General features: G+C 42.0%; 2 protein-coding genes across 5 annotated transcripts in view; one reads left to right on the forward strand and one right to left on the reverse strand.

Annotated features, from left to right (window-relative positions):
* Nucleotides 1-6,125, forward strand: part of AP1S2 (adaptor related protein complex 1 subunit sigma 2) — a 28,879-nt gene extending 22,754 nt beyond the window's left edge. The window contains exon 5 of one of the 3 annotated variants that reach the window (XM_088520214.1): nucleotides 5,532-6,125. In XM_088520214.1, the coding sequence (XP_088376340.1) occupies nucleotides 5,532-5,579 (48 nt within the window). In that variant the 3' untranslated portion in view covers nucleotides 5,580-6,125. Of the gene's footprint in view, nucleotides 1-1,813; nucleotides 2,239-5,531 lie in introns of those variants that run through there. The other 2 variants (XM_088520215.1, XM_088520216.1) reach the window with 2 other exon arrangements.
* Nucleotides 6,126-11,272: 5,147 nt separating this feature from the next.
* On the reverse strand, nucleotides 11,273-24,755 carry ZRSR2 (zinc finger CCCH-type, RNA binding motif and serine/arginine rich 2). Of its 2 annotated transcripts, none has more exons than XM_010219280.2 (11): nucleotides 24,671-24,755; nucleotides 23,378-23,457; nucleotides 23,134-23,236; nucleotides 22,733-22,841; nucleotides 22,353-22,439; nucleotides 20,118-20,156; nucleotides 18,307-18,422; nucleotides 15,350-15,563; nucleotides 13,002-13,057; nucleotides 12,729-12,838; nucleotides 11,273-12,052 (listed from the first exon to the last, which is right to left on the reverse strand). In XM_010219280.2, exons 1-11 carry the CDS (start codon nucleotides 24,715-24,717, stop codon nucleotides 11,571-11,573), a joined length of 1,443 nt encoding a protein of 480 aa, XP_010217582.2. In that variant the 5' UTR covers nucleotides 24,718-24,755; the 3' UTR covers nucleotides 11,273-11,570. The 2 variants fall into 2 exon arrangements, with proteins under 2 accessions (XP_010217582.2, XP_088376332.1); XM_088520206.1 differs by lacking the exon at nucleotides 24,671-24,755 and adding an exon at nucleotides 23,888-23,916.
* Nucleotides 24,756-27,639: the final 2,884 nt, after the last annotated feature.

Here is a 27,639-nt window from a genome sequence, read left to right on the forward strand (position 1 = left end):
TATCTCAGGAATGTTATATGTATATTTAGTCACGTTTGGGGGTATTGAGCTAAGTCCCTTCTCATTTTAGTTTGACTGATTTTTAATTAGGTTGAACCATGGGAAAGTTGGGAGAACTGTATGCTTGAGGAAAAAATCAGTTGGATTGAGCTACCTAAATATTTTTTGACTCACACCTAGTTTCCACTATTTTTTCTTTAATTTACAAATCTCTAATGACTTAGTCTGGAAGTTTCAGAATATTATTAGCTTTTTGAAATGATTTGCAAACACAGATTCAGTTTGAAAAAAGCCAGGCTCCAATAACTCAAATATTGTGGAACTGGAAAGCTCAGCTTTTGCCCTTTTTGATGGTGTCGTGCTATCACTGTTCTGACAGGGCTTGGATCCTGGTTTTGTGTATTAAGGGTCTGGTAAATGATACACATCTTTTTTTTAGTGGTGATTTATTTTTCAGAAGTAGTATTTCATGACATAATCTACCAATATATTATCACTGTAGGGGCGCCATTGTCCCTTGTAGCTGCTCAATCCACTCACCCTGTAGTTCCTCAGATGCAAATAGCTCGGCCACTGTCTTAAAGAAGAGCTTCAGATGTTGTCTGATGTCTGTAGAGTCCTCCAAAAGGAAGGTAATGGAAATGCTGATTGCAGAAGCTACTATCTGTCCTCTTCGATTGGGTGTGTTTTCTTGGTCTTCAGACTGCAGGCTAGCTGCTCTGGAGACAGTATAGCAGGGAACACAATAGGAAATTTGGCAATTTATAGTTGGAGCATGTTGGGAAATGTAGTTCTCTGAAAATAATTAACAACTACCAAAACTTTATCCCCTTTTCTGCTGCTAGTGAGGCTGCCCATAGTGCTGATTCCCTGCACATGTGAGGTTCTGCCGTGGCCTCAGTAGGCTGTCGAGCTCCGACTGAGGCTGCAAAGTTTCTGTCTTGCAATATTGTTTTGTTGCCACTTCATATCTCACTTGCTCTTCTGCTTAGTCTTAGTTTATCACTAGGCTTGTTGTGTGTGGTGCCCACATGCGCCTTAGGTTCAAACCTGCTAGGAGTGAAGCAACCACTTTCTTCCTGATGTTAGCCGGCAATCTGTCTTGCATCAGCAGTGGGTAGTAATGCGTTTGTGTCGAGATGAGGCACAAACCTCCTAGCACTGTGTCAATTGTGTACTTTATCACATACTAAAAGTTGTACATGAAAGACGTTGAATCCTAGAAATTATAACCAATTTGAAATGTGAACTAATGAGGAAAATGTGACATTTTAGATTGTAAAAATGTGCCTTTTTCCATTGTGTTCCTAAATCAGTATTGTGGAGGCAGTATCACTAAAGCAGAAGTTTTCCGTGATTATCTCTTTGGGAATGTTTTGCCTCAGCAATTGCAGAGTTGCTCTTTCCTGTTTTCTCAAAACTCCCACTGCTTGGGGCTGTTACTGTATGCTGTCAGCCCACAGTTTCCTTCACCAGTTGAGAATATGCTGTATCTTGATGTTTAGTGCAGGCTAATACTTGATTTAAATAGCAAGAGAGCTTTTAGGAACTGTAACTCGTATTTGTGTTTCCCTGTCACGCACTGAAGTCTTAACTGCTGTGATTTTTGGTAGGCTTATTGGGAGAGTAAAACCATTCCCCCCCACTTCCCCCTCCCAAAAAAGTGTAGAGTAGTCAAAAATAGAATACTATATTTCTGTATCAAATGTCCTTTTTTATGTTAGAGCTGTAATAGTGAGATAACCTTTCTTGTTTTTTATTTTCTTGCATATCTGTCCACATTTGTGTAAGAGTATATACATTTCTTTTGTAGCCACGTCATGAATACTTTAATGTCCCAGTGTACTAAATGACTTCATTCATCCTGCATGCAGAATTGCAGAGGAGATAGACCTGTGGCTTACTCATGGCAGAACATTATCCTCAGCTCGGTGAATCCAATCATCTCGAATCCAGTAGAATATCACAACCACTCTGTGCTGTTGTACCCTCCCTCTTCCTCCTCTGTTTTACTCTGTTGTCTTTTCACATGTCTCATCTCAACAAAACTTGTTCTTGTTAGCATGTGGTTTAACTTTTTTATTGTGTGTAAGTTTGATATCTTCTGTTTAAAAGGTCTGTAGAATTTCCTGAGCTAAACACCCAGGTATTGCAGCACTTACAGGTTAACTAATGTTACAATGTATTTAACTTTTGAGTAAGTTATGCTGGTATTTAAACATGCAATTAAAAGCTGTAGACTAAATTAATATTCACACATAACTAGTGATCTGAAGGAATAGCGCTATGTGGAGGGCGCGTACACGCACAGGGGTTAAATGAAGTTGCACATAGTTCTGCACAGGCCCCGCATCTTAGGCATAAAGATGCAGGTGCCAGCAGCCTTTTCTGACACTGACACGATAGCACGAGTTTCCTTGCCAAGAGGAGGTGGGCTGAATTGGTTAGGACAAAGAAAATGATAGAGATCTGCGAGTTGCAGTGTTTGTATTTAAATGTTGAAAACACTGCTCTGAGTAGTTGAGCAACTGCTACTACTGAAAGAGAGGACAAGTTCATTGCTTTGCCAATGGTGAGGGTTGGACATTTTTTATTCAGTCCATTGGCAGTAAACTTGAAATACTAGACTCCTTTAATTGGCGTTTCCATTTTTAAATACAAAATAGCATGTATATTGAAGAGAACTGCCACGCAGAGAATGGTTTAATTGAAAGGTACTTGTCATGGGTGTAGGTAGAGTGAGAGGACCTGTAGCGCATCTTCTCTTTGCCTAGAAGTGAGTATTTTGTTACCTAAATCTGACTGACCTTTTGAAAACTGTGTTATTATCAAGGAGCTGGTTATTGACACTAACTGCAAAACAGCTAGTTCCACTTATATATGTGGTAATGCACTACCTTTCAAATGTTAAGCTGACATGAAAACGGGAGGTTTAGGTAGGGGTGGGATATTTGGATGAGACCTGCAGCATTCTGAAATCTTGTAGAAAACAAGATCGTAGGAGTGGTTTTCCATTTCCAAGGTTGCCTCATTGTTTGTAAGACATTAACAATGTTTGTGAATGTCTGGGTAATGCTGCTTGAGCCTGCACTATTTCATGCCTGTTGGCTTAAAATGCTGTGCATTGAGCTGTAATGAGATGCTGTTTTTCTTGTTATCTGTACACAGCTGCTTGCTTCTAAATGACTAGGTAATGAATTAGCTTTCCTGGCATGTTGGAAATAAAGTATTGCATGCACTTTTGTCTCCTGTGAATGGCTTTTTTCCTCATCTGTGTTCTGATATGTTTCCCATTTGCGTTGTTTGCCTTGGGTGATTCTGAGCTGCAGGTAGTGTATAATATTGCAAACTGCATTCTGTAATAATTGGATAAAATGTTTGGCACTTCCTAAAACAAATAACGTGAGCAAAACATATAATTCATTCTGCTTGTTTCTAAAAGTCATAATTGATTAAATTATTGTAGCAAAACCTTTTAGTTTTTAGATGTTCCTTTTGAGAATGTACTGTGGAAATGCACGCAAGAAGGCATGTCTGCTCAAGATTACTGCTGTAGCACTAGAAAATTTAAATCTTGCTACTGAATTTTAGTTTTATTGCTGAGGTCTGCCTATAGAAAAGTAGCCAGTGTCCTTGAAGTACATTGGTTGACAATGAATTTAAAGCAATGTCCTTGATTTATTTGATGAATCATCAGCTTGATTTGAATTGTATATTCTGGTTGCAACTTTGAATAAGCTGTGGAGATAGTAATAATACTAAGCTGCTCTGAAGACAGTAGTAGTATTTCTTTATATATTCATATGAATATTATATTCACTGAATAGCTTTTTTTCAGATAAATTAGCAAATCTCTGATTTCACTGAGTAACTGTAAATGTCTATTACTATCTAATCAATTTAAAACTTAAGTTCTATTTATTGCAAATATTTTCAAGACCCTAAACATTTTACAGAAGTCATTCCATTTGTCTTAAAACTGAGTTCTGTTATGATAGTGGGCTAAGGAGCGTAGGATTTGCTACAGTTCATGCTTACAGTTGGATACAGAAGAATATCCGAGAATATTACAGATTATATTAAAAACTCTAGTCCCTCTCCAAGCAGTGCTACCTGCTGGATGGTATGTTGAAATATACGTTAACGCCTGTCGTGCTGTTTTATGGTATTAAGGTCACTGCAGTTCTAAGGATATTTAAATACTGCATCAGTGAGAAGAAGCCACATTCTGAATACATCTGGTTTCTTGGTTCCAGTTGTCAGTTGCCATTTCTTGGAATTTCTTACTTGCTGATGGATTTTGGAAGCCAAATGTTAATCTCAAGATGCTCAGCACTGGCCTTTTCCAAACACATACTTTAAAATGAAGTTACCTTTAAAATATGTACATTTTTAACACTGAAACATCAATACATGAATTGAATGAAGATTGTAAGCTCAATCATGCTATGTAAGTGAAGGTTATTAGAAACAGTCCAATGTTCTGATCTTAGTTACAAGATTTAAGGTTTTTAAATATGTGATTTACTGACAAGGTAGCTTCTTTTTTTTTTTTTTTTTTTTTTGAGAGATACTTAGTTGAAAAAAAAATGCCGCTTTAATTGTTTTCTGGCTTTTTCCTGCTTCATGACATGTCTTGTCTTAGGATGCTAAAGTAAGTTTATTCATATTCTGGATGCTAAGCTGGCTTATGTTTCCATAAGGACACAGTATCCCTTTTATTTGTTATGAGATTGCTGCTAATTAATGGAAATGGGCAGCTTAATCTTTCCTATCAGACTATTTTTTTCAGACGGTCTAGGAATAATAAATGCAAGACTGATAGTAACCCTTTAGGGGGAGTTTTGTATAAAACTGCTTGTTCTGAATCTTAAAAAAAAAAAAAAAAAAAAAAAAAGGGGGGGGGGAGATCATTTTAAGGTTAGAATTAACCTCAGGCTTTATGCTGGCACAGAATAGTGCGTTCCTGATTCTCACAGTTCTTCCACTTGTGTAAACATCAGTTTGTTGACACCAGGTATGGAAAGGTGCCTTCATCAGGTTTTATGAATTAAACCCCTGTACAAAGTCTGGGGTTTATAAAGAGTTTAAGGGATACTGTATCTAAGTTGCATCAGTCATGCCATTATTCCACTTAACTCCTTGCTAGAAGATTTTTGTGACCAATGAAACAAATAATCACAAAAAGCATTAACTGTCTCCCTTGCTAGATGCCTCCCTTTCCCTCCCCAATTCAGGCTGCTGTTACTAGGTTGTGATTTGTTCCCTGCTGATACCTCTGAATTGCTTTCTTTTTATTATGCTTAAAGGCAATAAAATCTACCAGCTATTCCTGTGAACCGTGACAATCTAATTAACAGCTCTTTGAAAAGCGCAGCTAATACCATGTTTGCAAACTGCAGTGCTTTTATATTTTCATATTTTGACTTCTCATTTTTAATTAAGCATCTTCCATACTAACTCTCGTGTGTGATGCTGTTCGGTGGGAGCACAGGATCCATTTACCGCTGTCTCGCATTTTCCCTCCACAGGAAGCAGAGACCCCACGTAGTGTTCTTGAAGAGATTGGATTGACATAGATCTTCTCGTCAGTTGATGACATCTCAGTGTTTCATACTGTAAATGTTCACTGCCTTCATTGTAATGTTTAGCTAATGGTGTAAGATGCTGTTTGTCAGTATTACTGTTCTGCTAAGCTGCTTCATTCGGGCCTACAACAAAAATACTCCTTTGAAAAGGGAACAAATTCAAGTCCAAAAATCAAAAATGAAAGGGAATTAGAAGCAAATTAAATTAGCATCTCTTTTCGCTGCATTTATAGGATAATTGCATTTGACTTCTATAAGCGTACTGTTTTTTATAAGCAAACAACTTCAGGAACTAAATGTATCATGACATAGCATATCTGAATGAAAAGAGACTACATGGATAACTTTAAATTTTAAAAATGTTACGGTGTAGAACTTGTGTTTATGCAACCAAAGACTTCAGTTCATCTACATTTTAAGTCAACAGCTGTGATAGTTCTGCTTTATTTCCGTTGTTGCATAAAAGTTGGAAATAACTGTTTACTACTGAATTTGTCATTATACCAAAGAATCCTATTAGGATCTGCTTGTCAAACTGGTTAAAAACTGTTGAGATGACATCGCTTTTAGTAAGGAAACTGCAAACTGATCATTCACAAGAAATTAAAGTGTTTTTCAGTGTTTTTCAGTGTAATCGGCCTGAGTAAAATTGTGCAAGTTACTATATGATAAAGGGGAGACATCCACTAAAAACCACTACCCTTCCACATAAGGAAATCTTTAAAATCTGGTATTTGCTTACTCTGACCATAAATAGGAAAAGGGAACGAGCCTTTCTAGCTGAACAGAGGTGTGCATAATAAAATTGGGATCATTTTGATCATGGAAAAGAGGGAGTTTACAAAAGGGACTACTCATGCTTTTTTTTTCAAATTCTAGAAACTAATTTGTATTTATGGCCGTTGTATAAGTTATGTTCCAGTGGGTGTATGAGCACCTTTAAAGAAAATACCAAGTGGTCAGCTTGATTTTTGACTGCTGTTCCTGGTTTACAGCTTAGGTCTAGGCATTGCATCCCTCATGAAACTCCCCCTTGGTGTACAGTGCAAGTAACTCCTCTATAGTCAGAATGTCTAAAAAGGAGGTTTGTCTGCTAGCCTCTTCAGCTGCACCTCGGCTGGCGTTGCACTAGGTAATATGCCTCCCTCCTCTCGGAGATTTCCCCCTGGAACTCAGTGTTTTGGCCTGCTCCCTGTCCTAGGTTAGGTAGCGTCAGAGCCGCGGTCCTGTTTTCTCCAAGCTCAGCACTGGCCGTGTTGCTGGAGGTGCTCGTGCCCGGCGCGGTTACGGAGCTGGGCTGCGAGGCTCACGGAGGTTAAAATGAACCAGGAAGGAAGAGGTTGATGTTACCCCTTCTGCGGCCGTTCCCCGCTGCTCCTCCCTCCCTGTGTCAACGTGTGGGGCAGCGGCGGGGCCGGGAGGCAGGGCCGGGGCAGGGCCGGTGGCCTCGCAGCTCTGCGCGTGTCAGTGCCCAGCGCGCAGGGTTAGCCGAGGGTCGGCGTGGCGGAGTGGCCCGAGGCATCATACCGAAGCGGTTAGGTTACCTTAATTTAAGTAAAACCTGAAGCAATTTTATATGCGTCACACATGTTTTTAAAGTTTACATGTCACTTGTATGTGCTTGGCTGGATTAAGCTTTGTTGTGATTGTGAAAAATAAGCCGTTTGACCTTTGTCTTATTATCACGTTAGTTTAGTCATAATAAATGTCCATTTTTACACCATTGCTTTGTGTCCTTATGCTGTTAATTTTGTTCTTTTTGGTTTGCCTTTTTTTTTCTTTTTTTTCTCTTTTTCTCAGGGGAAAGAAAAAGCTACTCGGTACTAGCTTAAGAAAACAGGGAAATTTTATTAGTGCTTAACCTGCTCTTGTGCACTTTATTAAAAAATGTGTGAATATACTGTGTCCAAGATCAGTTATTTACATCCATTTAAATTCTACAGAAAGCAATAAATCAGCAAGTTTTTGGAGAGTTTATCACATTAAACATGAAATTTATCAAAGTGGATGTTTAATTGATGCAGTAGCGCCAGTTCATTTGAAAGTTAAAACAAACCATGTGTTGATTGAGTGTTTTCTGGGTAATACAAATTCTTGATATTCAGTTCCTTACATGGAGTCACGAACAAGGCAATGCAACAGTCACAAACGTTAACCAAAACTCTCTCATGAATCTGTTCTTGCACGTTCCCAAAGAACTAAACTGCTAGATGCATTATGAACAAAAGCATAGGGAGAAATTATGTTAGGGCATTTCTAGAATCTAATTAAAATCTTGTTGCTTAATCTTCCTCTCCTACTTGAATCCCCCCTTTCCGGCTAACGAATCCATTGCATTTTCTGGATTGTTTACTCAAGTGATTGTTTATAGTGTCTTCAGCTTCCTCAGGAATCTTTCTTACAGTCCTTGCTAAATTGAAAAGGTCCCTCCTCGTTATCCCCAGGCTCTTCCTTCTGAGGCCTTTCCGTGGGGTCACCCTAGGGCTGCCTGGCTCCACTACTGTGTTCAGCAGGTCATGCCTCTAAGGGCTGCTTTCCAGTCGGGCTCCGAGGTGGCTGAACTGTAACGTCTCCGTGTCATTCCCAAATTTATTGGTGTGAGAGATGATATTGCATCCAGCTAACTGATCTACCACAGCTGAACAGAAGGGTAGGTGGAATAATAGGGGGAACTTCTCTCCTTTTAATTAAAAAGGAATCACAGACTTACTTACAGTAAAAGTGGTATCAGCTGTGCTTTTTGAATGATAAAGACAGTCACATGCAGCAGGAACTGCTGATCCAGGGCAGCAACCAGCAGCATCTCTACCTATCACCTCTTCCATTTCCCTTGAAAAGCAGGGCCCCAAGAAGGATGCTACTGGAACAGTGTTTCTAACTATTAAACTATGGGGTGATGGCCGAGACACTGAACTGGGGCCAGGGGTAAACTAAAGGTGAGGAAGACTTCCTGGTGGAGGGGATGAAGGTTTGGGGGGGCGGGTTCTGCCCCTCTCCCTCGGTAAGCAGAGGAGAGGCTTTTCCCTGTGTTTCCTTCTCTTGGGAAGAGGGAGCCCAGCGCCGCCTGGCCCTGCACGCCAGCCCCCGGCATGCGGCGCGCGGGGCAGAGGCCTCCCCTCGCCCTGCCCCAGGGCCTCCTGAGCAAACACAGCAGAGCCCTTTGGCTTTCCGGAGAGCCCCTGCTTTAAAGCGGTCGTTGAGAAAAACGAAACGGGGACGATTCATGTTGTAGAATAACCCACAGTGCCAACAAGCCAGTCCTTGCAACTTTAAATCCTTTCTGCGCTCTTCTGGGCTTTTCCCCTTTGGGGGGAAAAAAAAAAAAAAAAAAAAAACTTCTAGTTTCTTTGTCTCTTCAGAATAAATAGCTCAGCTAACAAGGAAACACAAAAACATGCATAAGCCTTGCTACTTAAGCTTATTATGAAGTAGGAAAACAATACTGAAATATATGAATTTTGAAGTTAGAAAATGGGTTGATTTCCAGGTTTCATGATAATAAATGCAAAGTGTCAGATCTACAGCACTCCCTTTCCGTGCATTAAACAGACTGTGTGAGGAAATGCATCCCAACCCCTGCCACCACTCCTACACCGCATGGGCAGAGCCCATGTAACTTTGGAGCCAGATCTCAAGTAAAAAGCTGCAGTCTCAGCCATTATAGTAACAGAAATAAAGTATATTTTAATTTTTTTTACATGCATCTCTGAGCAAGCTTTTTAAAAAGATTTAAAAACAACTCCCCACCCCGTCCCCCCCCAGCAACTTAACTTCCCAGATCCCGTTACAAAACTGTGGGAATGTGCCTAATTATCTAAGGAATTTTCACATGGGCGCCAGCTGGCACGTGGTGCCCAATCCCACCAAGGCTGCCTGTGCTCCTCGTGCAGCTTCGTAAGGCAGCAGCCCCCCAGCCATCGCGCCTCGCTCGGATCCCGGTGATGGATTTCCCTCCGCTAACGCTTGGCAAGATCCGGCTGCATGAGCCGAGCGAGCGCCCCAACTAGACACGGGAGCATCTAGCAAAAACAAACGCGGTGGGGAAATTAAAAAAAAAAAAAAAAAGCTGTCCTTAAGGTCTAGTCAGAAAAGATACAGTATGAGCAACGGGTTGTCACATTTTTTTTTAAATAGAATTTAAAACTTAGTGCTGTCTATCCTTTAAAATATGCCTTTCAAATGAAGTTACATTATTTCAAAAGATATGCTATTAAATTACAATTCCTACACCTGTTAATAACTAAAACATTTAATCAAATTAACTAAGCTACAGTTCTGCCTACAGTTATGACAATATATAGTGAAAACTGAGTTTGAACTGAACATCAATATATCGCACTTCCATTGTATTACTCCATATTGGACAACAGTTACACATGAAAGAGGGAAAAAAAATCAGCATGCTAGGTGCAGTAAGCATTTAGAAAAGCAAAAATATATATATATGTCCAGAAGCAAATGTTCACTCTAGCTATCCTGGGGGAAAAAAATACTGCTGCAAGGAATGCTATAGTAAAGTTTGGATATCCAGATTTTCGCTGGAATTTATGCTCTACTGTTGAAGTCCTAAGAAATACCTATTTAGGAATATTTCCTGTCTACTTGAGGCTTCTAACTTAGGGGGTCTCAGCTGTACCCTGAAGTTCTTTGGAGAGGCTGAGGAGAGGGAGGTTCCTCTGCAGACAGCTCAGAGCACCCCGAGTGCCACGAACTCCTCGTGGACATACTCGGTCCTCCCTCCGAGTATATAAAGAAAGATGCCCAAGCGCCCAAGTTAAATACCTGAAGTGAAGCAGGGCGAAGTACAGCTCATTTAACAGCACAAATCTTTCATTCAAAATCAAGGAAATATTAATGAGGACTTTGCTAACCACAGTTACTTTGCATATAGCTGTCACCTCAAAAAAGTTTTGTCCCGATAACATCATTTTTATGTACCCTACTGACCACCTTGACTGTAGGGAAGATAGAAATTCAGGCACCCTACAGCCTTTGTGAAATAAGTCTTAAAAAACACTTCAACCCAGTCCTCCCACAAAAAAAAAAAAAAGAAAAAAAAAAAAGAAAATAGGTATAAATCCTTCAGTTTCTTTAGCCACTCTGCAAGATCTTTACAATCATCTTTAGCTTTTCCTACTACATTTGCATCTCCAGTTACCAGATTTACACTTTTTCTACTACTGCATCACAAGTTACACAGGTTGTTTTCAACAACAAATGCTATGCAACAGGGACTTATTTTCTATTTTCACTCCAGTATTACAAGTGTGTGGTCTCCATTCTTGGGGATTAAGGTACTGAATAAAGTGATTATTCTTCTGTGTACCTCCCATGCCATTCTGGTTTCTTGCAGTCCTTACAGGCAGTTAGCTCAGCAGCTCAGTCAGGGGAGACAGAATAATCCAACAGTTGTGACCACAAAGCTCCTACTGGGAAAGTACTGTACAATAAGACTGAAGTTTCTTCTGTGCTGGAGCTTTAAATCCCATTTCTCCAGCTCATAACACAATTATATTTACTTTGCCTAGAACAACATTTCCCATAAACATATGGCAAATATACAGGGCTGTCTTCTACAGACTTGACTTTGCAGTATGCTGAGGTGAGAATTTAGAGCACACGGGCTGTTCTGAACTAACTCCTTATGGGGACAGCGAACACTTAACACACACATAACACAGGAATAAGCAAGTACCAAATAAGCTTTACTTCTCTTTCTATTTTGTACTCAAACACGTTCAGATGTTGCAGTAGTTCAGAGGGACAGAGTAGCTAGAGTACTTGACATTCACACCTTAAAAAGGACTTAAAACTTTTAATTTTCTGAAGCTTAGCACACAATAAACTAGGTTCCTTTATTAGGAAGAAACTGATTTTAATGTGCAAGAACACTTTATTTGTAACTCAAATATATCTGGTGCCCTATTGGAAAGATTTGTCAGCTCTAAGTTTGATCAATTAGCAAATTTCTAAAAGTAATTCTCACTTTGTTTTAGGAGTCTCACTATTTTTTCCTCTGCTGCTCGATCTCTTTTTACCCCTGCTCCTGGACCGAGAAGAACTGCGACTTCTGCTCCTACTGCGTGTTCGACTGTGGCTCCTGCTGCGGCTGCGGCCTCTCCTCCTCCTCCCTCTGCTGCGGGATCTCCTCCGCTCCCGGCTTCTCGACCTGCCAGAGCGGCGCCTCTTCTTGCTTTTGCGGCTGTTCTTTTTCCTCTCGGACTCTCCGTTTCTCCGGTACGAATGTTCAGGGCTAGGGCTGCCCCTCCTCCTCGACCGGCTGTAATAGTCGTCACGATGGCTCGTTCTGCTTCTCCGTTCAGAGTTTTTGGACAACTGATTAGTCCGCTCAGGAGAAGCGCGTATGTCTCTGTTGGCGTCCCATAAATCATTGTGTGGATTTTTGAATACGTGAAGAAAGTTGCAGTGTTTCCCTCGTGGACACTTCTGCCTTTCAAATAAGCCTGCAACAGATTATTAGGGGGTTGCTTTTTTAAACTTTTTTTTTTTTTTATCAGAATCTATCAATCACAAACAGAGCACAAATGCAATTACGAGCCAGGCCTAATTATTAAATTTTTTTCTTCATTATGTGCCTACTGGAAAGAAAACATGCTGCATTCTGCTTCTTTCAACAGAAAAAACATGCATCCAAGGATCTATTAATTGAATTGATGCTAGGTTATTTTTACAGTAGTTAACTTTACTAACTTTCTAACTCATATTTAAACCAGCTACTAAGGCTTTAGCTTAAAACAATCTTAATAAACAATTTTACTACCTTAATCTTCCTAAGAATGTACGTGTAAAGAATTCAAACCTGTTAATTACTGCTAAGAACTGCTGATGGTTCAAAAACAGTTGGTGTGTTTGAAAGAGATGAGTTAGTACTTCCTGTGCGCTATTATATCCCTAGCTGGGATGCACGCTTCCTTCTCCCATCCAAGATACATCCACTAGGATGACTTGGGCACTACTGTGACACGCTATGAATATGCCCTTTCCTTTCTAAATACACGCAGGCAAGCGTTAACTGAAGCTGAACTGCACAATGAGGCGGACCTCAAAGCCCCGGGGCGGTCCCCGCTGCGCAGTAGAGCCCGCAGCAGCCCTGCGGGGCCCCGCGCTCCTCAGACTCACCACAGATCGCAGTCTTCCACCTCGTCACGGGGCAGAACTCGCAGTGAAGCTGTCGCCCCGCGTACCAGCGTCCGCTGAAGAGGGCGAGCGCCGCCTGGCAGTCCTTCTCCCTTCGCACAGAGAGACGGCGCGGGGCGTTATCGCGCGGCGGCCGCTTACCGGCACCGCGCGACCGTGACGGCAGCGGGAACGGATCGCGCCCACGGCACAGGCAACGCTCCCGGCTGCGCCCCGGCCTGCGCTCTCAGCCTTGGCCAGGCTGCAGGTACTTACGTCTGGTACTGCACGTAGACGTTTCCTCGCAGGTGAGGCTCGTAGTTGCAACTGACCTAAAGGGAAGGAAACGGTAAGTTAGGGCAAGGGAGACCTATGTACAGCACCCCAGCTCAAGCACGTGCAGTTGATGACCATTCTGATTTAAGACAGCGTAACAGTATGAACATACACAGGATTTCCAGTTCTTCTGATCCCAACGCTTAATTTTAGTTAAATAAAAGCACTGAAGAAAAGCCCTTCTGGTTTATGCTTGCATGCTGCCAGCATTTTGCTTCCATGAATGCCGGGACCTCTGCTTCATCGAGCCTACAAGACAGCCTGTACTCAGCTGTCTTGCACTTCGGACTGCGCCAGCCCTACTGAGCAACAGCCAAATCCTGCCCTGAAAACAATTAACAGCCTCCTCATTAGCCTTTACTCGACATTCATTATGGCTAAAGAGTCTTTAGAGCAGGTCAGCTGTTCAGCACCCCTGCAAGATGAGCGGGGAAAAAAAGTTGGAGTCACAAGCTTTGAATATCCAGTTCTGAAACAGCATTTTTCACAACAACTGAAGTGTTCCAAGTATATCCAGACCTCCTGGAAAGGCACCATTTTGCTTCTAACCGCTTGTTGCCAGTGGTCAGGGACCCTGAGAGGGGCCAGAAGCCCGTTCTCCATGGCAGAAGCGCGAGAGCAGCCTCTGGTCCCCAGCCCTTTCCCTAATTCTCCTCCAGATGAGGCAGGCTGCTTCCTTCATCACCAAACTCCCATCCACCCGCAGAGCGCTGGGTTAGGCCAGGGCCTCCTGAGCAATAACATGCAATTATACAGTGAAATATTACAGAACAAACAGATGAACTGTGGGATAAGCAACAACCCTGACACAAAAACAAGCAAAAATCACTTGGGCGTGGGCACATTTAGGTGGGAAACCAGCAAAATTGTGTTTTTCCAGAATCTTCCAGTGAGATTCTGTCCAGAAAGAACAAGAGAACTAAAACCACAGGCTACACTGGAAAAGGAAGTCTGTTGAAAGTGAATCCAAATGGCAGCAGAGACTCCACTCAGTCACAGCTGAGAGCCCTGCAGCCAACAGGCCTTTTCTAAGCACCTATAATAAAATGAAAATGCCCATGAAAATCCACTTACAGTTGCACACTTACTTCAGAAGCTGAGAAATGCCACACTAAAAGCTCTTACTTGGTTATTTGCAGACCCAAGTACATGCAGCTTAAAATATATTTACATATTATACCCCAAAGATAATCATCAAACTCAGATCTTCAACGTAGGCAGCTTTTAACCCACACTCCATTGGGAATCTATATGCCACCTTATAGGATGGAACAATATTTGCTATTATTCCATGAGGGGATAATAAAGGAGGAAATACTTTTCCACACGAGTGGCTTTTTCTTACTTGAAAACACTCATCAATAGAACCATTGAAAATTCACTTTTTCTACTTTACTTTCCTCTTGCTTGAAATGCTAATAACAGTTCAATTCCAAGGCAGCTGTCAATAGCAAGCAACAGAAGGAGAAAGGCACTCTGTGCCTCCCGGCGACTTCAGAGCATCGCTGTGGAGGGCAAGCAGAACGCAGTGCTGCAGGATATTTTAGGACAGGGTATTTCACTGTTCAAACCACACCTTTTGTGGCAACCTGGGACTGTTATCCATCTCCAAGGTCTGCATTTACAGGTGTATTTTTTATTCCCCATAGAAATCACAGTATAAATGGGAAGATTCAGCAAACCTCATGCATAAACTCAGGATGGATGAAATTCCTCAACATTCTTTGCAGAGCATAGCATACCTTTTTCTAGTACAGCCAGTTCAAATTAATTCCTGCTACTGAAATATCCACTACCTTTTCAGTTCATCAACATCTGGGTTTTTTATGCCAGCAGCCCTGAAATTACATTATTCGATATATACCCCACACACATTTTACACCCTCAGCGTTTCATTCCTCAGGCATTGCTTTGAAGGGCACAGCTGCAATAGCAGACAAACCTCTGTATTTTATGAGAGCCCCTAGGCCCTCTGGGGTCAATCACAGGGGACTTGAGGTAAGTGGATTACTGAGCTGCCTGCGTACTCGCAAAGGTGCCTCAGCATCAGCTTTTATAAAAGTCTGGGGGTAGGGGGACAGAAATTTATCCGAATAAGACACTGCTCCCTGAGGACAGTGAGAGGAGCACAGGTGCCGTAAGAGATGTGCAGTTTGCAGTAAAGACCCCACGTAGTTCTCCACGGTGCACAAAAATGTACCTGCAGCACGCTGCATGGCACTCCAGCTAGGACTGGTAAAACACACCTTACATGGCGCCCGCCAAAAATTCAACAAGCTGCTGCATACCTTGAACTGAACAACCTTCCCCACATTCTGAAACTCGGGGAGCACGTCCTCGTAGAACTCCAGGAACTGCTGGTAGGTCTCCTCGTCGCTGTATTCCAGACTCGCGTCCGTGTCGTAGTCGTCTCTCCGGCACTGCTCCATGCCGAAGGTAAGGAACATTCCTCGGACGAGCAGCGTCTTACTGGAGGTGGGATAGTTATGCTTGCGAGAACACCTGGGTATTTGCAGGAACGGGAAAAAACAAACAAACAAAAAGCATTTTCACTTGACAAAAGCTGCACCTGTTGAAATTGCAAACACTTTCCACTCAGAGTAACAGTTTCACATTACAAAAGATTCACTAGTGAACCACTGACTTCAGTTATTAGAATAGGCTTTTCAGAAGCACATTTCCACATAGCATAGCAAATTAAACAGCTTTTACTGAAATTGTTTAAAAACAATTTTGTGGTGGGAGGTGGCAGGTATAGACCTGAATGAACCTGGATAGACACCAGATGGATTTTCTCTCTCTTTTTTTTTTTTTTTTTTTTTAACATTTTTTTAGGAAAAAGTCTGGTCTTAATCTGCATTTTCCTGGCCACCATAAAACTATTATATCTCCTTTATTGTATATCATATTCAGGCTACCTCCCTCACATGCTAAGAAACAATTCTTCCTCCCAACCCTTTAGCTTTGGTAAGAACACAGACGTTAGCCTCCCTGTGTATTTCACTGTGCTCTCTAATCTCAGATTCAAGCGTTTGCCCAAGTGAGTGAGTCACACGCTCTTTAACACACAGTGCTTTTTGTGACAGGATCAGAACAACAGCCAGTCCAGTCCACTCTCTTATCTAGCAGTGGCAAAGCATAGGCAACTGGGGGGAAGTCAGGTCCTGGAACAGGCTGTTACTGCCTAGACTTCAAATAAGAAATTCAAAAAACGACAGAGACAGTAAGACTTTCATTTTAAAAATTGCCTTATTTCAGTGCTTTATATGGATTGTAGAACTCAGAGGATTATATCCAAACAACACTCTCTGTACACAGAATGATAGAGCAGTGGTGCACAGTGAACATGTTTTGCATGGCAAAATAGTATCCGCCACAAGAAAAAACGATGCAAAAACAAGTATTAGTCTGAGTCACTGGGGAAATTAATAAACTCAAACAGCTTTACTTTCCTCAATCAGAGGAAGCCTTGACAAGGTTCAGCTATTACAGGTGCGCAAGGGGTTGGACTAGATGATCTCTAGAGGTCCCTTCCAACCTTAAGGATTCTATGACTCTCTATGACTCTATTGGCAATGCGGGCATGGAATTATCACCGCTTTGCCCGTGTCAGCTCCCACACCGTTCTCCAGTCCTCACCCTTGCTGCTGCTCAGCCCACCAACTCCTGGTCAATGCCAGAGGCATAAGTGGCCACAACAGGGAAGGAGCAGGTATGTAAGGAAGAAAGACAGTGTAGGGGAGGGAGTTGAAATGGGCTAGCAGCTACAGGCAAGAAGAACAGGGCAGAACATCTTTCTCAGTGTTAATCTGCTAAGCATGCTCACAGTTCTGCACAACTTTTTGAAGTAAAACTGATTTTTTATCCAATTTATGATTAAGTCAAGGTTATCTAAATTAAATAGTATGAAAACCGAAACACTACAAAGACAACAAAGAGTTAAACACTGAAAGTTGGATGGCCAAAACAGTCTGCAGTGAAATAGCTGACCTAAGTTTTGTTTAAGAATTTAGCCCCTATTTCAGAATACAAGCCAGACATAGATTTGAAGTTTCCACAGAGTTAAATTATCACATAATTATCCATAATGTAGACCACTCTAAAACAAATTACCTTTAGGATAAAGAATACTAAAATAGATGGACCACACAATTTCAGCAATAGAAGTCAATAAAAACGGCCTTATTAGGTAAACTTTCAGCATAAAATAGCAAGTATTTCAGTCTTTCCCTGCTCATGTAATGTTCCTCCTTACCACAAAAATTCAGGCACTATGTAGCATCTGGCTTGATTTGGGTTATCATCTCTAATGGTCACTGATGAACTACATCAACCTGTTTGTACTTTTGGCGTTCACCACATCCTGTGGCAACAGGATGTGCCACAAGTTTTGCAAGTACGTTGCATGTAAGCACTTTCTTTTAAGCTGCTAAAAGCTCAGGGACAGCTAATTAAACTGTTTTGCAAAAAAAGTAATTCTTCCCCCATCCTATTCATAGGCTCAATATTCTTTCACCACATCCATCCTCCACCATGTCTTCCAACGTGAAGAGCCAAGACTAGTCAGTCACTCCTCCTACAGAAGCTGTTCCTCAGCTCTGATCATCTTGTTTTCCCTCTCTGCTCTCACCTGCTACTCTCCTTCCTGTTTGAGATAGGACAGCCAAAACACTATCCAAGATTCAGGAATGAGCACATCCCAGACTTACACAGCACACAAAAGAACTCAGAGTTAAACGACACCTCTCAACGGTGCAGCTAATGTGCTCTGGTCAGTGTGTGTGTGTGTGTGTGTGTGTGTGTGTGTGTGTGTGCATATGTATGTATGTTTGTGTGTAAAATAGGGGAGGAACTCTTAAATGATAAAAAATGCCGTAAATGCAAATCAGTCAAAACAAAAACTGTCATCATCTGACCAGCTCACCACATCAGTTCCTTCAGGCCTGCAATACCAGCAGAAATCACACACATTCAGTCAGAAAGTATCTGTGCATTTCCCTGAGCTGAATTAAAGTCCGTTTGACCTATACAACCAGTATTTATTCTCAATATACCATAACAATAGACACGTTCAGTCAGGTGATGGGTTTGCACTCAATGTCTAGTTCCAGAATGGATATCCCATCCAAACATATGGTAGTAATTTATAAAGCAATATTTCTTCAGTTTGCATATGACCTAATGGAGTTCCCTCCCATTCATTCCTCAAAAACATTTTCATGCTAGTAAATATTCAATTGATTACCTGTCTCCAAATCGGCAGGAACCAGTTTTAATATAGAATGGGCAATTTGCTCTGTCCTTCTCTGTTCCTATGTTCTCTGGGGGCTCTGGGTTATGCCAGGTAATACCATTTTCCAGCTGCAAAAAAAGCCACAGGCATTAAAACACAAACAAAGAAATGTAATGTCAAAGTAAAAATATCAGTTAAATCCCCACGAGCACTCCACTTAAACCTATCTAAGCACTGCTTTATAAAGCTACCCCGTGTCTCCTGTCTTTGGTGATGAAAACCTTTTCTTAACGGTTGCTCAGTATTAAGAACAAGTCCACATTCATAATTTGTCCAAACTGAATATTTTCTTTCACTGAAGAAAAAAAAAAATTAACCAACATGATATAATTTGTTCCTTAATCAACAAATTCATTTGTTCTCTGTGAAAATTACAAGGATTTTTCATTCATTCAAGTTTGTTAGTTACTTCACTCCAACAGTCACCTATGAGTCCACATGGCAGCTGGAAGGCTGAGACTACTTCTTAACTGCCTTTAGAACAGCTCAAAAGCTCAGCAAAGTTATTGCTAACACTTTTAATGAAAATAGGAAAGGCTAAGAAAAAAAAAAAAAAGAGTAACCTGCTGAAGGCCTGAATTAAAACAACAAGAAAATAAATCCATAGTTAGCATTGTGGTTAATATCCTCCATGTTGTTTATCTAAGGGCATTAGATTATGATTTCTGAAATCCAATTTGTGATTAAGTTGCAAATATCAGCTGACCACAAAACAAAGCAAAAAACCAAACAGCTAAAGTCTGAACACAGACTTTAAAAAGGAGCTTTCATTTTGATTAACCAAAGACTTTGTAAAGCTCATCTGTCTAAGCTCTCTTCTAAATTAACTGAAAAAATGTGTTTATGTGCAGTGAGCGTTTGAGCCTGCCACCAGGCCCCGTGTTCTTGGCCGTACCTTCTTCTCAACAAACCAGCACTGTCACTTGAAGCATCAGAAGTGACCACCTGAACCCCTGCGCTTCACATGAAGAACTCTAATGAACTTCACTTGCTCATCTTCCCTTGCAGGAAAGGCTAATAATATGTTTTGAGCTCTAGATAATTAATAGTTCAGAGCAGTCTTCTACTCATAGAGTAAAACAACTATGATTTGGATCTCAACATAATTCCAATGTAGTTAGTAACAAACAATTGGAAACTAGGGTAAAATGTGATTTTCAGATTCATGCAGTAGTCTAAGCACAAAAAAAAATTACAAAAACATAACCATATGACAACGATTTTAAAGTCAGGATGTTCTTTAAGGAAAAAGACTAATTCAACCTCTCTAAGAGTAAAAGCACTCAAACAGCACACGGGCTCCTTCTCCCTTTACTTTCTTAACAAAAAAAACCAACCAACCAACAACAAAGCTGTGCCTTCCTCTGCTGCTACTTTGATACATATCCTGCCATCTGCTTAAGCAGCAAGCTGTCTTGCCACCCAGAAGGAGTAGCAGATTTATTTAGCATTCTGCCTCACTAACATACCGTCATGTAGAGTTTTTAAACAGCGTACAAAACAGACTTTCCAGATTCATTTTAGACTCGGATCACCTGAGCAGCAATAAGCATGTACAACTACACAGTTACCAAACAGTCTCAAAAATGCTTATGCTATACCCCATAAACACATTACTTACAGCTAATGCAAAACACCACATACTAAGTTTACTCAAGCCATTAAGTTCTTCAGACCAGATGGACAACATGCTAGGACACAAACACCAGGTAGAAACTAAATCATTTCTTTATTATTATTATTGGAAAACTCTCTGAACATACCTGGCTTTCAGCTTGATCCAGCATCTTCTGCACTGCTGCCTATAAATGGTGCAAACACAGGACTAGTGAAAACCCTGAGGACACGCAAAACATCTGGTTTCTTTAGTTAAGAACCTAATTTACAAAACTGATTACATGTAATGAAAGTTTGATGAGTTTTGCTTTAAAAAACAGAAGTTTTACTTTTGCTCTGTAGTCGCTCACACACTACAAGGCTGTTAAAGGATACATCTGAAAACTTTCATGTTGATGACTTTTTTAATTCTAAATGCCATAGAACTTAAAGTGGCATTTTCTCTCTTTTTTCAAACTACTTTTGGTTTAACTACTCAATACTTAAACGTACCTTTGCACTAGTACTCTGTTTCGTTACTGTTAAATGCACAACCATTTAGTTGTGCCAAACTTCTCAGAACATTTTGTAACACAAAACCCGTTGCTTATTGAGCCTCTGCTAAAGTAAAATCAGTAACTGTTTGAAAATGCTATCAGAGACCTGGTAAATTTTACTTCATCTAGTCTTGCAAACACAGAAAGAAGGTGAGAGGACATGGAGTCCCTTCCCTCCTTTAAATGATGTGAGCAAAGCAATAAGTCAAATTTTCCAGAACTAACTTGAAACCAATTCTAGTAAATTTATTCTAGGAAGTCCCAAAAATAAAGACATTTATACAAAAGCAACACAGGAACGTATATAGCATTATGCTATTTTGAAAGATAATTAATTAACAAAGACGACGACAAGTAGGAAAAAAAAATGCAATTCAAGATGAGTACCCAGACAGCATCTGGTGTTAATCATCATGTACCTCAGATACTACCCATGCTGTTTAAAAAAAAAAAAAAAAAGAGAGAAAATGTTTGTCTGTATTGGGGAGGAAAAAGAAAAAGAGACCTTAGAAACTAATAAGATCAGAATTTTAACAGGATGCTGCTGTTTCATGAGACAGGCCAAATCAATCTAACAATTCCTGGCTGCTGAAACAGGTGGCTCCACACCCAGCTGTACACTCCCACAGCCTGCTTGGTGCTTGAGCCCTCCATGGGCCAATTTAGACCACCACATCAGTAAGATAGTCATTGAAGAGGGGAAAAAAAAAAAAGCAAACAACAACAAAAACACAGAAAGCAGCTTCCACAAATTCAGGGAATCAATTAACCCACTGAAGGATCAGACAAATCCTGAGAAAAGGAGAAGAAAGGAATAAAATCCTGCTGTTACTGTGGCTCAGTTCTCACCACATCTCAGCCTTAAAAGATGCAAACGTTTTCTCTCCCTACTCTGCAAACAGAGAAAGGAATACTTGACACGTGAGGAAGTAGGACAGGAAATACAAAAACTGCTCTTCTTCCTCATTCATCAGGGGAGTGTTATGCAACTAGTGACACTATCAACTACTAAAAGCAGGAGAGAATACTCTTCGCTCATTTCTTTTCTCCTGCTGTGACTAGAGCCAGGAAAACGGTGAATCCAGCCAGCATTTTTAGCATGACACCTCTAACAGCACTGGCTAGAACCTTTCATTTTTTGCAGCTGCACAGAAGCTAATGAGAGAGAGATCCTAGAAAGCTGCAAGCCCTGTTACTGATGGCAGGTCAGTCCTCACTTTGGATTTTTGTACAGCGCATCTCATATCCCAGTAATTCAAACTCTAAAATCTAGGAAGAATCCACAGTTAACAGAAATTTCAACAATAACTAATATCTTCAGTCAAATTTTCTTTCCCACCCAAGGAGCTCTGAAAAAAAAAAAGATACGTCCTGTTGGATGAGTCAGGTAAAGAAGAGCTGCAATATATCTTTTGATTAAGAACTACGTTAAGGAACAGCAGAAGTGTAACGCCATATTCCATATCCTCATCGGGAATTTTCTTCAACATTGACTGTGTTCATATAAGAAACATTATAAGCATTATCTTTAACACAAAATGCAAAAAGGGCACATATCAGATGCATTGGCAGCACACCTTTGTGTTTAGCTGATGTAAAAAACTACAGAGAAAACGAGCAACCAGATGCATTAAAATTAGTTACTCTTCTAGCTGTGTGAATTCACTAGATCTACTTCAAGGAAGTATTTTTTTCAGCAATTTAGACAGAAAGGAAAGAGGAAGTAACTAATGCATTTATGCATTCACTGTATAGAACAAAATGCTTCCTCAGCATGCATAGACTGTTGCATCTGATAATGTGAGAGGATATGTAACATGTTTATCCTCCCACTCTAGGAATCACCTCTCTTTCTCTCTTCTGCTGTTGCTTCTGCTGTGCCACTTCTCTCGCTTTTCGTTGCTCTTCTTCCCATTCTTCTTTGATCTTTCTCTTTAGGACAAAAAAGTAGAAAACAAATGAATGCTTTATAATCACTACAGCCAAGTTCAAAACTATCATGTTGTATTACTCTTTGATCATTGAGTTTTCATTCGCTTATAAGCAAACGAACTGCTAGAAAATTCTTAATTTTATTCCTCTAAAAGGGAAAAAAAAAAAAAAAGTGAGTTTATGTTTCCAAGTTTATGTTTCCAGACCTAGTTTTCTTGACATTGATAAGGAGAAGATATGACGCTAAATTGCCCCGATTGCCAGTCAACTATAATTCTCATTCTATACATCACCTCTTCTTCTTCCTGACGTTTTCTCGCAGCCTCTTCTTTTTCTTTCTTAAGTCTGAACTCTTCTTGGGCCTTTTCTTCTCTTAGCAACCACTGCTCATGTAGTTTTTGTCTGCCAACAGAACCAGATACCGCTTAGGGAAATCTTAATGACTCTCCATAATCTGTGCAATTGTGCATGTACTTTCATGTGATAAGCCAAACGAACAAAACACACAATTCAAATTTTGTAGTTCAGCATTAACTGCAGCTTATCTAATATAAATTAGGATTTTCTATTGGAAATATTAAGGCTTTGTAAAAAGCTGTATAAATTCTATTTTACACAGCATGCTGCTACTTTTTAATTTACTATAATCGATTTAACTAGAAGCTGAATAGATTTTAGTTTCTAGATTTTTGACCTTTCTGCCTCAAGTTTTTTCTCTTCTTCTTCCTCTTCTTCCTCCTCCTCTTCCAGCTCATCCTCTTCCTCCTCAGACATTGATTCATCTTTTTCTGTAGCTTCTGAGGACGGAAAAAAAATAAAAATAAAAATAAAGATTGAAACACTGCATCTAATTGATTGAACGTTTCACAAAATGATGTCCTGTTAGAACAAAACCAAAAGTTTAACTGACAATACGAAATGCAATAAAATGTGCTTACCTGAATCTCTGAGTTTAGCAAGTGCCTGACGCTTTTTTTTCCGTTTCTCCTTCTTCAGGATAGCTCTGTATTTTTGATGGCTGAAGATGACAATTTTTTATGTTACAGGAGCCAAAGAATTGTATTGCCATAAAAGTACTCAATTACATCAACAATATAAAATGCACAAACAGCAAAATTTACAAATATCCATATAAAACTGCAACTCTACAGGAATATTTAACATTTCTGTAAACTTGCGCCTAGGCTATTAAAGCTGCATGTTGCCAGCAGCAGCTGGCCTAGGCTTCTGAAGCTTCGTCACTACATGAGACCAGCAAAAAGCTGAAGATCTCCTTATCCTGAAGCTTTGGCATCCCGCTCTCTCTGTGATTCCAGTCACTGTCTCTTCCACAGGGTATGGAATTTGAAAAGTCTTTCCCTAAGCCAGAAACTCTTGGTATCTTGATGCCCTCCACATTCTCTACAGACAGGAGCCTTAAGGCACACAGATACCAAGAACACACATACCAGGCACCACGGGTAATTCCCAGATCTCAGATTTCTCCACGACTGAATCTCTGCTGGTTCATCCTCGCTTGCCCAACAACGCCCCAAGGCCGCTTACACGCAGCCCGAAGCCTTCGCTAGAGCTGGAAACTCTCAAGGCAGCCCAACGCCTCTTCATAACAACCCGCTTTCTGTCACTTTTCATTCTAGCCTTCCTTTCCCTCCCCAGCTTGTAACAGGAGGGCGGGAGCCCCTTCCCCTCAAGCAGCGACACCAAAGCCTCGCTCTTTACGGACTCGGGGGGCTCCGCAGCGCCGGCCCAGGCGGCCGGGGCCCCCGGCGGCTCCGCGGCCCGCTCTGCTGCTGGGCGCCCAGGCGCAGCCGGGCTCCCCCCGCGCGGCCGGAACCGGGAGCCGAGGCCCGCGCGCGCCCGCGGAGCGGAGCTGCCCGCACCCCCCTGCGCGGGCCCCGGCACCGGGACGGGCTCCGGCCCCGCCCCCCGCGCCCTTCACGGAGGGCGCCCCCAGCCGCTTCCGCCCGGGGCCCCGCCCCCTCCCCCCGCCCCGGCCCCGCGCGCCCAACGGCCGCCGGCACCGGCCGCCGGCACCGGCCGCCCCCTTCCCTCCCACCCCCACCCCGCGGCGGCCATGGCGGCGGCGGCCGCGCGTCGCTGCGCCGCTCCCGGGCCTGGCCGCGAGGCGGCCCCGCGCCGGGCCGCCGCCCTCCTCCACGGCCCCCCGGCGGCTTCCGCCGCCCCGTGGGGCCCGCGGGGAGGCCCGGGCGCGGCCGCGGCCCCGGCCTCACCTCAGCTTCCCCAGAGGGGACTCGGGCAGCAGCATGGGCGCCGCCATCTTGCGTTACCAAGGGGAGGTCACGTGACGCCACGGCGGAAGGGTGCAAAATCCCTTCCGGCGCCCGAGCGAGCGGGCGGGATGTGGTGCGCACGCGCGCTGGGGGCCGCGGGCCCCGGCGGGGGCGGGGCGGTCACGTAGAGACACTCAGGCGTTAACGGTCGGGGTGCGGGGCTGCCTTAGGGGAGTGTTTTAAAGCTGAACGCGCAGGGCTCACTAAAGACTCTATAAACACTGTTTTCCCAGCCCTGCCATTAAGAGCGGACACACGCAGCACGGTCAGTGGTTGGGGCGGACCCGCGCGGTGCCCCCGGGGGCGCCCCCGGGGGTAGGGGCTGCCGTGTGGGCGCCCAGCACCGACTGCGACTGCAAGAGTCACCTCGTCACGGAAAGCCGGGGCCAGACCCCGCAAGGTGTCAGGAATCAATCCCGTGGCAACAGGCGTTACAGATTGCACCTCAGAGCGGGATTCAGGCTTCCTTCGGAGGCAGTGAATTCGCAGGTTTTATTCAGGCTTGTTTTATGGAGTCGTTAATAATCTATGGGGTTGATTAACATTAAGTTAACGTGCTAAGCCATAACGTAGGTGCTGGCTTCTCATATCCTGGAGGTAGGACTTTGCCTAGGTGCCTGGGCTGCGAGCAGTGAAGTGTAGTGGGGCAGGCTTTATACAAATCCAGCTGATTCCCTGCGCTGTTCATCAACGGCATAATGAGCGAGTTATATAATAATTCCGAAGTTCAGTGAAGTTATTCAAAGCAGTCATGATTGCTGTAGATGGCAGCTGCACTTGCCATTTGAGGAATGAACTTCTAGGTTCATGCCCTCTACTAGTTAACCCTGTTGCAGGTTTTGGAGTGTCTTTCAAAATGAAGAAGTTGATAACATCACTGTTATTTTTACAGTTTGCTCATGTACAGTGTACGTATAATACATAGATATGCTGCTGCTTTAGCTACAGGAGATGGCAGTATTGTGCATTTTAGAACTGATGAACCTTACACACCCATAGAAGGTTTGAAAAAACACAAACATGCTTCATAAATCTCATTTTATTAAGAAGTTACAGTTCTACCTTTTTCATCCTCCTCTTAAGAGAATAAGCAGTATAATGATGACCTTCCTTTACAATTTATAAGTCTGTATCAATTTCAATCATTTCTTTCATTAACTTGCTTCACTTCATTGTAGCCATCTCTGTCTTAGATGCTGGTTTAATATGCTTTGGGAAATACATGTCTTAATCATAGAATCATTGAACACCTAAGGTTGGAAGGGTTAATATATTTGAATAGTGAAAAGGAGGACATTTTTGTAAGAAAACCCATATGTTAGTTACTAGCAGATGTAAGTTTTTACCTCTGGTTTACATTGGAAAATGGTAATCATTGTGAAGAAGCAGCATTTTTTTAATGGGAAAACAATAGCTGTATTTTTCTCCATTTTGTTTATTCACATTAATTTATACATGTAACAGCAGCTTCATGGTGAAATACAGATACACGATTCCATACAACTAAATTGTTACAGCGTTGTGAAATATTTGTTTTAAAAAGAGGCAAATATGTCCATTCCTGGCTGGAAAGTTCCATTCACATATCGGAAGTAATCTAGCGCTCTGGTCAGTAGCTGTTAACCCTTACACTGGTGTTTTCGAACATCAGCCCTTTCAAACATTTTTCATTTTCACAAAAGGTTTGCAGAAATGGCTCTTCTGTATTTCCTCCAGAAACAGATACCTACCTTCTTCTGCCATGGCATATATAGTACCATACAATGTAGGTATGAGGTGCCTGGGTTATACTTCAGAGAGTGGCACAGAAACAACACAGGGGCATTTCTTCTGCAGCTTGCAGTTGCACACTATACTTCTTCGTAAAGATACACGCACAGACCCGGGCACGTTACAGTAGACCAGCTCAGAACGACGTAGCAGAGCCACTGCCTCTGCCGAGCACACATTTATGCTTCATTTGCACTTGGTTCATATGGCGTTCTTTCCCTTCCTACCACTGTGGACTGACACTTGCAAATAAGTGCTTGCTGGTTTTGTTATATGCCCAAGCCCACGAGAAAGAAAAGAAAGATGTATTATATAGGCATAAACATAATCTTAAAATCAGTCTCATCTGTGTTTTTGCCGTATACTTCAGTAGAGCTTTCTTGAAGGAGCTGTATGGCTTATGTTCTTCATTCTGTTTATTGAAGAAAGTTGAAATTGGAAAACATGGGACAGGACAGTCCATCAATGACTGGCTTGTTTGACAAAAAAAAAAAAAAAAAGCATGTTCATTAGAAGACAGTCAGGAAATGGGGGTTTGAGATCAGAAGTGTTGGATTTTCATTGATGCTTCAGGGCTTGTAGATCGTATTATAAAGTAATAAGTGCAGTGGTATTAGGAGAGCCAATCTTCTCTACTATGCTGGCAGTCCCTCGTGTTCATTGTCGGTGCTGGCCCCGTTGTGGGCAATTCTCAGTGCTTTTCACTGCGAAGTGCACAATATATATGAACTCCGGAGAGTGTTTCCTTCCCCCACCTGCTGTCCAATGGCAGTGGTCCTGTTGCCATGAATAAATGATTTCTCACAGGCCAAGTACTTCTGTGAGCACTAATAAAAACTCTATGACAGTGTAAGTTACTTCTCTGTTGCTACAGCGTTGACGACGACTGAGTCTGATTCAATACTCTGTTCCAGAGCAGAAGAACTCCCATATAACATGACATGGTTTGGATCTATCGGCCAGCACTGGTTTATTGGAGGATACTGACTTTTATGTAGATCCTGATCTCAGCAGCTTCTGTAGCCTGCAAAAGGCATGCGGTGCTTACTGTTCCCACTGCACGTGGGGACTGCAAAACACCCTGTACAACGAGCTCTGTGGTTCTCCAGGTACATTTCCATGACTGACTAATGCTGACA

This window comes from Tinamus guttatus, unplaced genomic scaffold (assembly GCF_059628265.1).
Source record: "Tinamus guttatus ecotype Peru unplaced genomic scaffold, ASM5962826v1 Tinamus_guttatus_pri_ptg000083l, whole genome shotgun sequence".
NCBI classification, from domain to species: domain Eukaryota; kingdom Metazoa; phylum Chordata; class Aves; order Tinamiformes; family Tinamidae; genus Tinamus; species Tinamus guttatus.

What these genes read in the sequence shown, in the direction of transcription:
- ZRSR2 (XM_010219280.2), bottom strand. Translation starts at nt 24,717, where the DNA reads ATGGCGGCGCCCATGCTGCTGCCCGAGTCCCCTCTGGGGAAGCTGAG. An exon ending in TGCTAAACTCAGAGATTCAG is followed by an intron (nt 23,237 to 23,377) that starts GTAAGCACATTT and finishes TTCCGTCCTCAG; the next exon opens with AAGCTACAGAAAAAGATGAA. An exon ending in GGAAGGTTGTTCAGTTCAAG is followed by an intron (nt 13,058 to 15,349) that starts GTATGCAGCAGC and finishes CCTTCCCTTTAG; the next exon opens with GTCAGTTGCAACTACGAGCC.